We start from the raw sequence: 14,966 nt of genomic DNA on the forward strand, positions 1-14,966 counted from the left end.
TAAGACTTCTGTAAAATTTCTCATCTATTTAGGAAACAACTACTTGTTTTGTTTCTTTTTGTGGGGGGGGGGAGAGCAAGATAAAACTGCTTACATGGTCATGTCAATTCTACTAAACTTCTAAAACAATTCACAGTAAGCCGAAAATAAGCATGTAAATTTTGCCCGACTAAAAATCCTAAAATTAGGACATATCATTAGGATCTTGAAAAATTACTTTCTAAATTTGCTATGTTTCACTCAGATAAAAAAATTCTAAAACATTTATTAAGTCATGACTCACAAGATTAGTCTAGAAATCTAGTGTTTTAGCGTTTCACTATTTGTTACCTGTCATATCCTAAACCAGAAATAACCTGTCCAGAAAAAAAGAAAACATCAACTCATTCAACAAACTTACTAAAAATCAGTGTCCTAGGCAATGATAATATAGCACTGAACAAAATAGAAACTCCTGCCTTCAGAGACTGCACTCTATTATACTACACAGAGCCTCAAGAACTAACTATAAAAAATGAAAAAAAGTTTTTAAAACTCGAATCATTAAAATATAGAGGAAACAAGTCTAATTCATACTAAAAAAAATTCTCTAGAATAATTAATTTTATCTTGCTATGAGAAATAAGCTGATCAATTCAGATTTTACATGTGAACCAATAAAACTTTAAGGTAGCTTGCCATTCCCTATTCTATAGACAGTACCCTTGCTCAGAATATCTCCCCTTTTACTCCCAAATACTTTTGAGTATTCATAAAATACTTACATATATAAAACAGAAGCATCACAACGAACCAAATGAAATAATTTGAAAACATACTATATGTCTATGCAAAACTGCTTAAAAATTGACATGGACTAGTAGGTTCAATCCTTCAAAGATGCCAGGTCAATGATCATGATATAGTCACCCTAAGATCAATAACTACTACAGGGCAGCAAACATTGCTGTTACTATTAGGGGAAAATTCTTTTTAAAGGTCTCAACTAACTACAAGTTTTAAATACAAGTAACATAAAGACTGTCATGACAGTCCCAGTCAGAACATAGTTTACTACTTGATAACACTATATGAGTTTTATTAGAAACTTAACAGATATTTTACATGACAGAAGTTTTCTTTCTCCAGTAAATCACTTTTTCCCTATACCAAAAACAAAATAACCCTTGGGCATTTTCTGATTATGGAACAGTTACTCAACATTGAAAGAATGATTTCATACTTCAACATACACTGGGACCTTCCTCTTCACCTTTATTAAAACTCCTTTTCATAATTTAATTGAACAGAAATTCCAAAATTACATTTACAAATACATGAAAATGTCTTCAAGGAACAAAATGACCTCAATGCCATGTAATATTTTTGAAATTCTCGCGTATCAAGTGTAACCAAAAACTATACAAATAAGTAAAACTACAGAATGGGAAAGGGAGTGGCCTATACAACATAAAAAGCAGAATTCATTAATGCTTACCTCCCCATGTACTTGCTACCTGAGAAGCAGTTGACATAGGAAGTACAGATGGGTGAAAAGTTGGCTGTTGTAAATCAAGCAGATCATTTGGTAGCTTTGATGTGCTAGGAAAATATTTTGAAAATATGAGTTATTTATTTATTAGGTAAATGTTGCTCTATCAGCCATTCCCTTTCTCCTGCCCAGTAAATAAAAAACATTAAAAGTAAGAAAAGGCCAAGTAATGTAAACCTCAAAAGGAGGAACACTTTCAGTAAGGTAATAGTTGCATATCCTTTATATATTTAACAGCAAGTTTTTACTTTTAACAGTGTATTTCTAAGGAGGTTTGGGAAAAAAATTCATGTACCATATTTTAAGTTTATATAGGATTCAAATAATTATAGCCCTTCTGGAAACGATCAGTGACTTCCCCAGGAAAACACTGATTTCCTTTCCTTACTGAAATGAAGCTAAACAACATGATTCTGAAATATGAAATATCCTGGAAATTTTAATTTTTATAAGGAAATTTATTTTTTTACTTTTAATCTTCAAAGAACTTCAATTGCATTGGTAATACTAATACCTTTAGCAAAGTAAAATACCTGTTAACTTCCTTCTATTGCTTCAATATCCAAATATATCAATAATATAGGAAAAAATTATGCATGCATACATGATATAAACTCACAACAGAGTCAACCTATTACACAACTCTGGAGGCACTGTTTACATGATATATAAGACTTTTATGTGATTAAGGAGTAACAACTCAAACCAAGATCCTAGAGTTCCCATGAATTGAAGCATTGTGTGTACTATAGCACAGATCATTTTTAACTTACTCAAAAACAAAATGCCTTTTAGACATAAAAAATAGTTTTGACAGGTAAGTAAAAATACAAATGCATTTAATGCCTTGAGAAAAAAAGAACAGAACAGGCAATAAAGCATTCTATAATAGGCTGTAAGTCTTGCCCTCAGTTACAATTAAAAGGTAAAACTCTGAGTGTATTAAGTGAAATAAAACATAGTCAAATTAGTTCTTTATCTAATAATTTGTTTAATTCTCAAACATTCAAGATCTTTTCCATTTATCTCTCCTAAGACAGACTTCTTTCCAAGGTCTCCAAGTAGGGACACTTCATGTTATTTATGAAGGATTCTGAAAAGGTAGCACATAAATTAAAAAACAAAATAAACAAAAAATATAAAGCTGCAAAAACAACAACAACAATTCAACAAGCATCTATTAAGACTTTAGCAAAGAGGTAGCAACTGAGTAAAAGTTACACTGAGCTATGAGTGGACTCAGCAAATGGGAGGGAAGATGTTTTAAGAATGAGTTAATAAAATAAACAACAACAATAACAAAATTAAAGAAAACCCTATCTCTCTCTGTGGAGCATCTACCATGTGCTAGTTAAAAATTGTGCTAAATCCTATACTAGCCACCTGGAAGTCTGCTGGAAATGAAAAACCCCTGTAACTACTGAATCAGAAACTCTGGGGGTGAGACTCAAAAATCTATGGTTTCAGAAACTCTCCACATGATTCTGATGCTTACTAAATATTGGGAACCACTGATCTGTACCAAACATCTTACTTGGAGACCGAGATAGAGATAGAAAGAAAAGAAAAAAGAGAGAAGGAATGAAAGAACAGAAGAACGAACAGAGCAAGGATTCAAACCAGAATCTGACTTCCAAACTTAAGACTTTAAACCACTCCGAGGTAAAAGACAGGAAAAATTTAGAAAAAGCCAATTAGGGGCGCCTGGGTGGCTCAGTGGGTTAAGCTTCTGCCTTTGGCTCAGGTTGTGATCTCAGGGTCCTGGGACTGAGCCCCGCATCGGGCTCTCTGCTCAGCAGGAAGCCTGCTTCCCCCTACCTCTCTCTGCCTGCCTCTCTGCCTACTTGTGATCTCTGTCTGTCAAATAAATAAATAAAATCTTTAAAAAAAAAAAAAAGAAAGCCAATTATCCTACTTTGCCTGTAAATATTAACTTCCACTGTTCCGTAGCTTTAATTACACAACAAGATTACTGAAGTTAGTCTGGTAGGCTTCAATTGCCACAGAAACCTGACAACTCTGAACTCTTTACTATGTTCCAGATCACTGAGTTTAACACCTGGGAACAGACATCAAAGACATTTAATATACAATCAAAGAATACTATGAGATTACATATCCATGTACATAAATGGAACAGCTGCACAGAGATAACCTACTACATTCCAATTAGTATGAATTTGTAATTCAGCCGTCTTTCATCTCCTAAATATGCAAAACATAAACTCTTAATTATACCACTATCACCATCTATTATCACCTCCTTTGTGTGAATTTATGAATACAAAATCACAAATTAAACTGAATCTGAGAAGTTCTGTAACATTTCTATGAGAAATCTGTCTTTAGATCTAAATATTCAAAGGTAATCTTTATCTTCTCCACATACCTGTTAGAAGAACTAGGAGTAGAAAAGATGTCAATGGCTGGTGCCGTCATTATACCCCCTGCTGAGGAGGACACAGGAGAGGCTGCGGTTGTTAAAGAGCTATGAGGTTTCTTTGCAAGTTCTTTTAGGCGCTGTTCCTGTTGAGAAAAGAAACTAGCATAAGGAATGGAGAAAGCAGATTTTGTTTTAAGGCCAAAAAAAAAAAGCATTATCTAATTTTGTTCTGATAGCAGAAAGGTATTCCCTGTTTTATCAGCCATTCAATGTCAGGATGAAAAATCCGACTACTGAGTTTCACCCCATTTGGATAACTATACATGAAATACTGTTAGTCTATTTAAAGGTCCCAATTACTTGATGAACACCTTTACTTGTTTTTACCAATACAGAGAATGTAAACACCTACCTTTAAAGCTTTTAAACGAGCCTGTTCTTCCTCTAATGCTGCCTGCTTTTCCCTCTCATCCACTTTGGTTAGAGACAGGCCAGTACTTGCCAAGGAAGAAACTGCATTGGAAAGTGTTGTCGCCCTAGAGTAATTGGACAAAGGTAATTTGGCTTTTTGCAACATAGTTATGAAATGGTCTGGAAACATGGCCATGGATAAGCACTACAATTACGAACTTACCTTACGGAGTAAAAATCAGTTACTTCAGATGAAATATTCTACCCACAGGATTATTAGCAATTAGCTAATTTATACAAACATTCACTGCTTTTTTTAACAGTTAGACTTCGGAAAGGGTTCACAATACCATTAAGGGACACTTGCTTTTTCCAAGTCCCAAGGGAGGGAACCAATGCAATTAGGAAAAGAGCTCCTGTGCTCCCAGAAAAAGCCTTATGGGTAAAATGTATTGAGTTTCTCACAGGAAATTACTCTGCTAATTTACAGCCTAGATTTTGGCATACTACTATAGGAACACTAAAATATGAGTAACAAATAATGTGTGTCTAGATGTTTCCCGTGTAATAACACCCAAAGATGTCGTTCCCAGAGGACCACAGGTTCCTTTAAAGGAAGATCAATTTTATTTCAGTCATTAGTCCACCTGGTACTTCCTTTCTATGTGCTAGTTTTTTGCTAAGCCAGAATTTCCTTTTCAAACATGTTACACATGTAGAATGCATCATCTCTCACTGGCAGATACATAGCGGATCACCTCGTTTTCCTTATGTATCAAAACCTTATCCACACCACAGTCCCCAACAACATTAAATTCCCAAATGTCAATTTTAAGCACCATAAACCCATGTAGTAAAGAATTCTAACCTGAAGAACTACTACTCAGTAACTTTTACTCATTTTCCTTTTATTACACACCAATCATTAAATGTAAGTGGCAAAACTATTCAAATTTTATGTAAAATCAACTTTATAAAGATACAACTTAGAAGGGAAGAGTAATATAGTTGTGACAGAAATGCAAGAAACCCGGCAAATTTTATGATAAAAAAGTATGAGGTTAAATCAATATACACCTGAACTATTTGATTTTATTTTTCATTATTTTCTCAAGTAAGTGAGCCATATAATTTGGCTTATGCCAGAAAATTCAAAGAACAAACCTGAATTAAAAAGTACTAAAATCCAGTAATAACATTTTCCTTTAAAAATTAAATTTTGGGGGAGCGCCTGGGTGGCTCAGTGGGTTAAGCCTCTGCCTTCAGCTCAGGTCATGATCTCAGGGTCCTGGGATTGAGCCCCGCATCCGGCTCTGCTCAGCAGGAAGCCTGCTTCCCCCTACCTCTCTCTGCCTGCCTCTCTGCCTACTTGTGATCTCTGTCTGTCAAATAAATAAATAAAATCTTTAAAAAAAATTAAATTTTGGGGTGCCTGGGTGGCTCAGTGGGTTAAAGCCTCTGCCTTGGGCTCAGGTCATGATCCCAGGGTCCTGGGATTGAGCCCCGCATCAAGCCCCACACCGGGCTCTCTGCTCAGCCGGGAGCCTGCTTCCCCCTCTCTCTCTGCCTGCCTCTCTGCCTACTTGTGATCTCTGTCAAATAAACAAAATCTTAAAAAAAAAATTAAATTTTGTTGCCCCCCCCAAATAATTCTGAAATAATCAAAAAGTCTAAAGGAAAAAGAAGGTTCTCATTATAAATATTTTACATAAAATTTTTTCATGCTATTAAAATTGTCATAATAAAAAATGAGAATTACTCAAGTCACTACCCAATACAAAACTCATTTTACAGAGTCAGTATCAGATGATCTGTGCTATTTTCAATGGTTAACTGGTTTCAGTCTTAGAAATCAGCTCAAAGCCCAACAGACTGTTTAAATATGTCAATGATCAACTGGCATTAGAGAAAGACGATGAAACTTGACATCAGACATCACAGGTTTGAATCCCAGAATTACTACTGCATAAATTTCACTGGCCTACAGTGGAGGTTAATCAAATTTGTAAAAGGGCATCTGAAAATTACTAGACACCATATGAATCGATGCATTACCACTTTTTAAAAAAGTTTTATTTTTTAAATTTATTGCTCATTTTTTTAAGTTTTATTTCTTTTAAGTAATCTCTATGCCGCACGTGGGGCTCAAACTCACAACCCCAAGATCAAGAGTCACATGCTCTTCTGACTGAGCCAGCCAGGTGCGCCAATATACTATCACCTTTGAGAGAAATACTGACACTATGAATACCACTGCAAACCATTTAGTCAGTTTTATCATCTTAAGAGATACTGCCATCTATTGAAGATCAGGAACTATTCCAAAAATTTACATGTATTAATGCATTTAATCCTTAGCAACTCTATGAGGTTAGAGGCTATTAAGCACATTTTATAAATGACTAATCAAGATAAGGGGAAGTTAAGTAACTTGGAATTTAAGCGGGATTCATCAACTTTCTCAGAAATATCACTCCTGCTCTTTGCCCTACGAAGAATAATGTACCTGCTTGCAGCTGTAGAATCTTTGATTTTCTTTCCTTCCAAGGAAGCTAAATGTTGTTCCAAAGCATCAAGAAGGCTGCTTGGGGCCTAAAATTGTACAGATATAAGATTTTTATGATCATTAGGCCACTGGTTAAAAAAAAAAAAATTAAGTATCATCTAACATATGAGAGTAACAAATAGGTATATTCCTCACAAACTAATTAACAGTGAAGCTATTTTTATTATATATGCATGACCTAGTAAGAGGTATTAATAAACGTAATAAAAAATATAAAAACTGAGACTATGTAAACATGAAACATTAAGAGAGGTTCCTGCAAGTAATTACTTTTTTAAATATCTGAATTTTAAATAAAAACATACTCCTAAAAGCTAAACATATTGTTGGACCCATTCCCTATAATTAATACTTGTTGAGTAATTGAAAGTGTGCAAACATTATCTTTGAACAGTTACTGATAAATGAAACTACAGAACAGCATCAAGAAAATGCCAATTAAAAATCACAATGAGATATAATTTTTTACCCACTAGAATGTCTAAAGTTAAAGACTAGCAACATCGAACACTGGTGAAGATATGGAACAAATGATAACTCCTACACAATGTTGGTTAGAATTCATCCACCTTGAAAAAGGATCTGAAATTTTTTTATGATATGAAATATACACCTAGCTTAACTACCCAATTCCATTCCTAATTATCCACCCAAAAGACATAAATAACTATCTCCACATGAAAAGACTTGTTCAAGAATGTTTTAGTAGCTTTATCTGGAAAATGGATAAACAAAATTGTGAAGTTGCACAGTGAAATACTAGTCAGCAATAAAGAGGAATAAATTAATGGTACACTCAAGACATGACAGAACTCCAAACACTGTGATGAGCAAAAGGCGGCAGATACAAGAAAATTACTTGCAAGATTCTATTTATATTGCATTTAAGATGTCAAAAAATTATGCTACTAGAAATTAAAACAGTGATTTATGGAGAGGACTAGGTAGTGACCACAGGGGGACCTGAGAACTGGGGTGATGGAATTGATTTTTATATTGAACAGTGTGCTGATAACGCAAATGTTTACAGTTTATCAAATTCCAGTGAGACAGATATTTAGCTTAATTTTATTTAAAAAAACAAAGACTGGCTTTTAAAGGCTATAAAGCAAATCTTAATATGAAGAACTAATTACTTTCAAAAGGAAACCTTTTCAGTGAGCTGAAAAGGAACTGTTCACTGTATTTCAGTGAAGCAAATCCATCAGTGGCATTTACTTGCCCCAAGTAATCTTTAGGATTTGAGATAAAGAGTTACTGGATTACAGGAATCTCAATCTCTCTACCAATTACGACTTGCACAATTTCCTTCATTCTGTATTTTCTCTCTATATATAAGACCTTACCTTAGTATAAGAAAGATATAGTAGAAAACCAATTAAAACCAAAAATACTGGATTATAACATTAACTATGTTGTATTGAGTACCCATGTGCACCACTCCCTAATCTCAACAAAATGTCTAAGACTCCCAGGAGCTCTTGTCAGAGATGAGAATGTTGACAGTGATTAACATTTAAAAAGCTATTACAGCACAACAGACACCATGCTAACTACCTTGTATGTAATTACTGAGTCCATGAGGAAGACCCTAGTATAATATCCATTTTACAAATGAACAACCTGAGACAGTGAAATTTAAGTATCTTGCCTAAGATCACATATAGTCTAAGGTACACCTGAGCTGAATGTTTAGATATTTAACTACGGGCTACAGAATCCTAAATTAAAACTGGGCTTTGAACTGGAGATTAAAGGGAATGAACTAAAGGAATGGTATAGTAATGGCTAGCTCCACCATCATAAGAGATGGAGAGATCAAAACGCTAGCACAACAGAAGGCAACGTATCACGTTAAAATCTGCCAAGAAAATTACACTGATCTCCTTGACAGCAGGAGCTGCATATTATTCATCTTTGTACCCGTCACACCTAGCAATACAGGGAAAGACAGGAGACAGTGAAATGACATTATAGCAATATACTTACCTGTGAAAGGTCTGGTATATCACCTCTGTCAATTCCGACTTGCTGCAAGAAGCAGAAGCATTGTATTCAAATAAACAAAATTATAATAAAGAAGTACTAAAAATTTAGAAAATGAAATTTACAGCTAGTACTGTGAACAATATTCCAGATAGAAAACTATTTAATATCCAGAGGTATCATTCAATATTCCCAAGGGCTTAGATGTTCTTTAATGGCTCTGAAAGTCATAAACGGAGAACTAGAGGCTGAAATTCAGTAAGACTATTAAGTTACCATCTCCACATCTTCTGAGCACCTCTGTAAGCTATGCTGTCTCAATCTGCAAGCCCAAAGACAGTCACATGAAAGAATATTTTATTTCTCACATCATATGGAGCAGATGGTCTATTTCATCTCAGACCAGAAGAACTGGAGGTAAAGGCTTAAGATTAAAGTCAATAACTACAACTATCAAATGCAAAGAACATAAGAGGCTAAAGGGAAAAGTCAATAAATTAAAACATTTAAGAATTTACTGGAAACATAGTATATACAGTACCTTTTTTTTTTTTTTTAAGATTTATTTGTGAGAGAGAGAGAGAGAGCGCGCGCGCGCACCAAGCAGGGGGAGTGGCAGGCAGAGGCAGAGGGAGAAGCAGGCTCCCCGCCAAGCAAGGAGCCTGATGCGGACCAGATCTCGGGACCCAGGGATCATGAAGGCAAGCACGTAGACAACTGAGCCACCCTGGGGTCCCAAACGCTACCTTCTTCTTATTTTAGTATATGACTGACCCAAAAGAAATGGAAAAAAAAAAAAAATACACTGTAAATCCAATACAAACTTCAGTGGACTTCATAAAAGAGCTAATGTAAAGCTATTTTCATCAAAGGTTTCATCATCCTGTTTTATTTTATTTCATCTGCTACAGAATGAAATACCACTATGGTAATAGAGCTAGACTCACCAACTTGCTAGTTCAACATTAATTACTTTGATATAACTGATCAGTTATAGCCCAGTCATCATCCAAAATTATCCTAGCAAGACATCTCTACTGGTGATGGGCAGAGAGTACAGAAAGGGAAAACAAACAAAAACTTCGAAAACCGCCTCTGTGCAAGCTCTATGCAATGCCCGTAAGCATTACCACAACATAAATGCCTTCTGTGACAATGCCAGAAAATTCTATTTTTTAAAAGCAGGGTTTTATTAGCTTCTTATTATTTTTATTACAGTTTCTGGCAAAAGATAAATTCTTCAGGAAGATGTTTCAGACAGTTTAAACAACTTAAAGGTAAAATATTTATGTTTAAACTAACTAAATCCTTCCTTTATTTGCCAAAATTAATGAAGTACACTTTTCAAACACCATTTAGCTACCTATAAAAATCCTTTGTACACATCAATACAGAAAAAAAATCACTTGGGCCAAGAGTTCTCAAAATAGGACATCTGCTGGATTCTGAACTGAAGGTTATAGATTACTTTCTTTTCATTGGAAAATATAAATGTATAATATAAAATTCCTATAAAATATATATTAGATTAATTATCCTTAAAAGACCACTACTGACATTCATTTGCATTCCAATAAGTGCTTTCTCAAGGTGGCGGAGAATAAAAATAATAGCAAATGTCTTCAGGACACAAACTAGAAGTCAGATACTGTTCTAAGCAATTTTACAACAACCCAGTGAGGTAAGTACTACTGAAAACCCATGAGGAAACCATGGGATGCCAAGATTAACACCCGTATCAAGATGGTATAGCTGAAATCAGGGTTCAAACTCAGGATATAAGCACCCAAGTTTATAACACCCCACTGCAGAATCAAAACCACACTAGGGAAAACACGTTTTCTGGGTGTCGTGGGGAAAAAATGCAGAGAGGTTATCAGTCGATGGCTAAGAACAATTTCTATAGATTGATACAGAAATGTTATTATGAATTATCTTAAAGTTTATCATTCATAATGAGCTCACTAAAAATTAAAATGTTGGCTCAGGCTAACATTCTTTAAAATATTCTGTGTTTTCTTACAGAAAAAAAAAAACCTCTTGAGGAAAATTTTCTATTAAACTATATTTATCATTAATACATTAGACTGAGGAATGAAAAAGAAAAGAACAGAACACTTTTAAGTAAAGTAGTATAACACTAGAAATCCAGATTCTAATTCTAGAATTAGAATTTCTAGAATTTCTAATTCCAGAAATCCAGAAAATTATTTTTTAAATAGATCTATAAAATTATCCTACAACTTATATTTCGTTTTCATAATCAGTGATAAACAATATATACACTCAATTCACTTCTGTAGGGGGAACAAAACTCTATGAACCATGTATCCCTATCTACAAGTCTCACTGGAGGAAAAAGACTTGCACTCACACTGAATATTCTCTATCACATACCAGGACAAATATGCTAAAAATACATGGCTAATGCCAAACATAAAAATCTCTTGCCACCATTATGTACCACCTACCTGATTCTGCAGAGAAATAAACAACTTAAAAATAGATACCTTTCAATATTGAATATTGAATTAAATATACAGGATATATCTTATTCAATATCACATCATATTCATACCATAACAAAGGATTCAACAACAGCATATGGATATGACTAAATATATACTTCATCATATTTAAGATGTTTCTTTCATTTGGATAATGCCTTATTTCTTTAAAATCTATACTTAACGACAAAAAGGCAAGTTAAGAGACACAGTCAACTTAAGGACAGTTTACCTCTGCAACTTTGAGAAATTCTGAGATTCTTGTCATCCTAGTTAGGAACTTCTTATAGATGTCGAGACCTTCTTTGCACTGGTTCTTTTTCATATCAAAATATTTTTCTGCCAAAAGTAAATGTAAAAATGCTTTTGTTCACATCAAAACAGAACATTCAAAAAGGAAAAAGATTAAGTAATAGCCCCAAAGAGATGATACAGGTGTCTCAGAGAACACACTCACCCTACAGGAAAAATATTAAGTGTTATATTAGCTTAGACATTTAAAGCAAATTAAAACAGAGGTGCTATTATATCAAAACAGAAAAATCATTTGACTTCACCTATATTACTAGTTTTTTCTATAAAATTTCTTACCTCACAATTTCCTAAATATATTTGCATTTTTTGTTAACACGTTATACTTTTCTCCATTTAAAACAGCATTAACTTCTACTTCCCAATATTCTTACTAGTAACACATTAACAAAGATGGCAACTTTATCATGTCCAAATGTCACCTGGAGAACTTAATGAAAAGCAATAAGCTTCATTTATACCAATCACAGGGTCTTAAGACAGATTCCCAAAACTCTGTAGAAAACCTTCTATCTTTTACCTAAGAAACAATAAGTTCAATTTCCCTATCATAAATTAAAATATTCCTAAAGGAAATAAGTTGTGAATAAGCTCATAAAAAGCAAATTTAAATAAAATTTTTTTGAAGGGGAGGAGAGGGAAAACAAGCACAATGGAGTGAACACATTTGATACCTGACACTCGATACTTAGATACTCTTTAGACTGTTAACTTGTCTACTCCATCCAAGTCCCACAGAAAAAAATGATAATTTCTTGACAAAATTAACCACATTCTATATATATATATATATATATATATATATATATAACTGCATTCTGTATATAATGAATATACATTCTTAAAACGCCTCAAAAGTAAAAGGCATCCCAAAAATTAATGTTTAATTCATTTAAAATAATTATCAATTTTAAAATTAGGCTTAGAGCAAACATCTATTTTATAATTAAAATTCTTTATGGAGTAAACTGTGAGGAAGTAAGATTTTTCTGGCAGAGAAAAAACTCCAACTTAATTTTAAGGAATTTTATATTTTAAAAAATAGTAAAACTAACAGGAAAAAACCACAGATATATGTAGAAAAACAAAGTTCATCTAGGGGCACCTGGGTGGCTCAGTAGGCTGAGCGGCTGGCTCTTGATTTTGGGCCAGGTCATAATCTCAGGGTCCTGGGATCAAGTCCACCACAGGGGCCCCACTCAGTGGGAAGTCTGCTTAGGGATTCTTTGTCTCTCTCGCTCTTCCCCTCCATCGCCTTTCACCCCATTAACCCCTCACAACCGACCCCGCTGAGGTGTGCACGCGTGTGTGTACGTAAGCACACTCTCACTCTCTCTAAGTAACTCTTAGGAAAAAAAAATGAATTTCATCCAGCTGAACCTTCTGGTTGTAAAAAGTAGTTTTTAATCACTTAACCCATAATCAGGTATAAAAATCTTTTCTCCAAATAAACTGTCGTCATCAATAACCCAATGAGTGGTTAGGCAGCTCTAAGTAACAACTCACACATTATTTATCAACAGGACACAAGATTAAAAAAAAATAAAATGTTATTAAAACTACAACAGTGTTGGGGCACCTGGGTGTTTCCGAGGGTTAAAGCCTCTGCCTTCGGCTCGGGTCATGATCCCAGGGTCCTGGGATCGAGCCCCGCATCAGGCTCTCTGCTCTGCCGGGAGCCTGCTTCCTCCTCTCTCTCTTTCTGCCTGCTTCTCTGCCTAATTGTGATCTCTGTCTGTCAAATAAATAAATAAAATCTTAAAAAAAAAAAAAAAAAAGCCCCTACAACAGTGTTAGGGGGGCATGGGTGGTTCAGTCTGTTAAGTGTCTGGCTTCAATTCAGGTCATGATCCCAGGGTCCTGAGATCGAGCCCTGCAGTGGACTCCCTCAGTGGGGAATCTACCTCTCCCTCTCCTTCTGTTCCTACCCCTGGCTGTGCTTTCTCTCCCTCTCTCAAATAAATAAATAAAATCTTAAAAGAACAGCAACAACAACAAACTACAGTAATATTTACCCAACAGGTTTATAATTCCTTCATTGTATGCTGCAAACAGTCTAATGGCATCTTTGAACAACAGCATGAAGGCAGCATTTATTACCCCATTTGTAAGTTCATTACTATTAACCTGAGGAAAAGCAGAAAAAAAAAGATGAGCTAATCTATGTATTAAATGACAAAAACTTCCTTCAAAAACTGCAAATTCAAATATTTAAGTGTATTAGAGAAAAAGACATTTATTTCTTGCAATCAGAATTACATACAAATAGTGCAAAAATAGTCAAGAGTTCAGGCACAAGCAAACAAAAATTCTGTAACATTCAATTTAATTCAGAAGTAAGTCACAAAGAACAAAAATACCCTGTAACTTGTGAAATGCCTAGGCAATCACCAAGGCACAAAGCTAAACTAGGTAGAAGAAAATATATTTTTTTAAATACACCTTTTTCCAATATTATAAACAAACACCTTCACAATGGCTATGATAATATTTCTATTTCATATGGGGGAATTAAATGATATACTGATTGTAAACAGCATAGTACCTCACACATAAAGAATATTATTACTAAATTATGATGTAACAAAAAAAAAAACAGCACCTATATGTCTATCAAAAATACTAGAAATACCTTTAGTTTTATCTCAAGAAATGAATCAAAAGGATGAACCAATTAACTTGTTTTTAAGTATAGAAAAACATAAGCACAAAGCTGAACGGTAAACAACAAATGGGTAAATACTTGCAAAATCTCTAACAAGGTTGACTTCCATTATAGAGAATCCTAATAATGAAGCAAATGACAGACAATTCACCTATCATGTTGAAAAGACTTTCCTTATCAGGTAAATTAAAATATAATAATTAAGCTAGACTAGAACTATCCTTTCTTTAGCACCAGACTAGGAGATACCAAAACAATCAAAAACAAGCTCTTGTAACAAATAACATGGAGGACATGGGGAGATGGAGAGGAGAGGGAGTGGAGGGAAACTGGAAGGAACCATGAGATACTATGGACTCTGAAAAACAACCAGAGGGTTATGGGGGGGGAGGGGGGGAAGTTGAGGAACCAGGTGGTGGGTAATAGGGAGGGCACGTACTGCATGGAGCACTGGGTGTGATGCCAAAACAATGAACACTGTTATGCTGTAAATAAACAAATAAAAATTAAAAAAAAAAAAAATTAAAAAAAACAAAAAACAAAAAAGTAACAAGCTCTTACTCAGTGCCAACAAGGATGAAGAAAAACAGGTACTTGTTGACAAG

At 34.4% G+C, this 14,966-nt stretch overlaps 1 protein-coding gene across 13 annotated transcripts in view; it reads right to left on the reverse strand.

The window, feature by feature from the left end:
* Positions 1 to 14,966, reverse strand: part of PICALM (phosphatidylinositol binding clathrin assembly protein) — a 104,488-nt gene that overhangs the window by 37,938 nt on the left and 51,584 nt on the right. For all 13 annotated transcript variants that reach the window (XM_046017528.1, XM_046017521.1, XM_046017522.1 and 10 more), the window contains 7 exons: positions 13,712 to 13,823; positions 11,617 to 11,723; positions 8,881 to 8,922; positions 6,832 to 6,917; positions 4,327 to 4,450; positions 3,921 to 4,057; positions 1,478 to 1,581 (listed from right to left, as the gene is read on the reverse strand). In XM_046017528.1, the coding sequence (XP_045873484.1) occupies positions 1,478 to 1,581; positions 3,921 to 4,057; positions 4,327 to 4,450; positions 6,832 to 6,917; positions 8,881 to 8,922; positions 11,617 to 11,723; positions 13,712 to 13,823 (712 nt within the window). The remainder of the gene's footprint in view (positions 1 to 1,477; positions 1,582 to 3,920; positions 4,058 to 4,326; positions 4,451 to 6,831; positions 6,918 to 8,880; positions 8,923 to 11,616; positions 11,724 to 13,711; positions 13,824 to 14,966) is intronic.

This window comes from Meles meles, chromosome 8, assembly GCF_922984935.1.
Source record: "Meles meles chromosome 8, mMelMel3.1 paternal haplotype, whole genome shotgun sequence".
Taxonomy (NCBI): Eukaryota; Metazoa; Chordata; class Mammalia; order Carnivora; family Mustelidae; genus Meles; species Meles meles.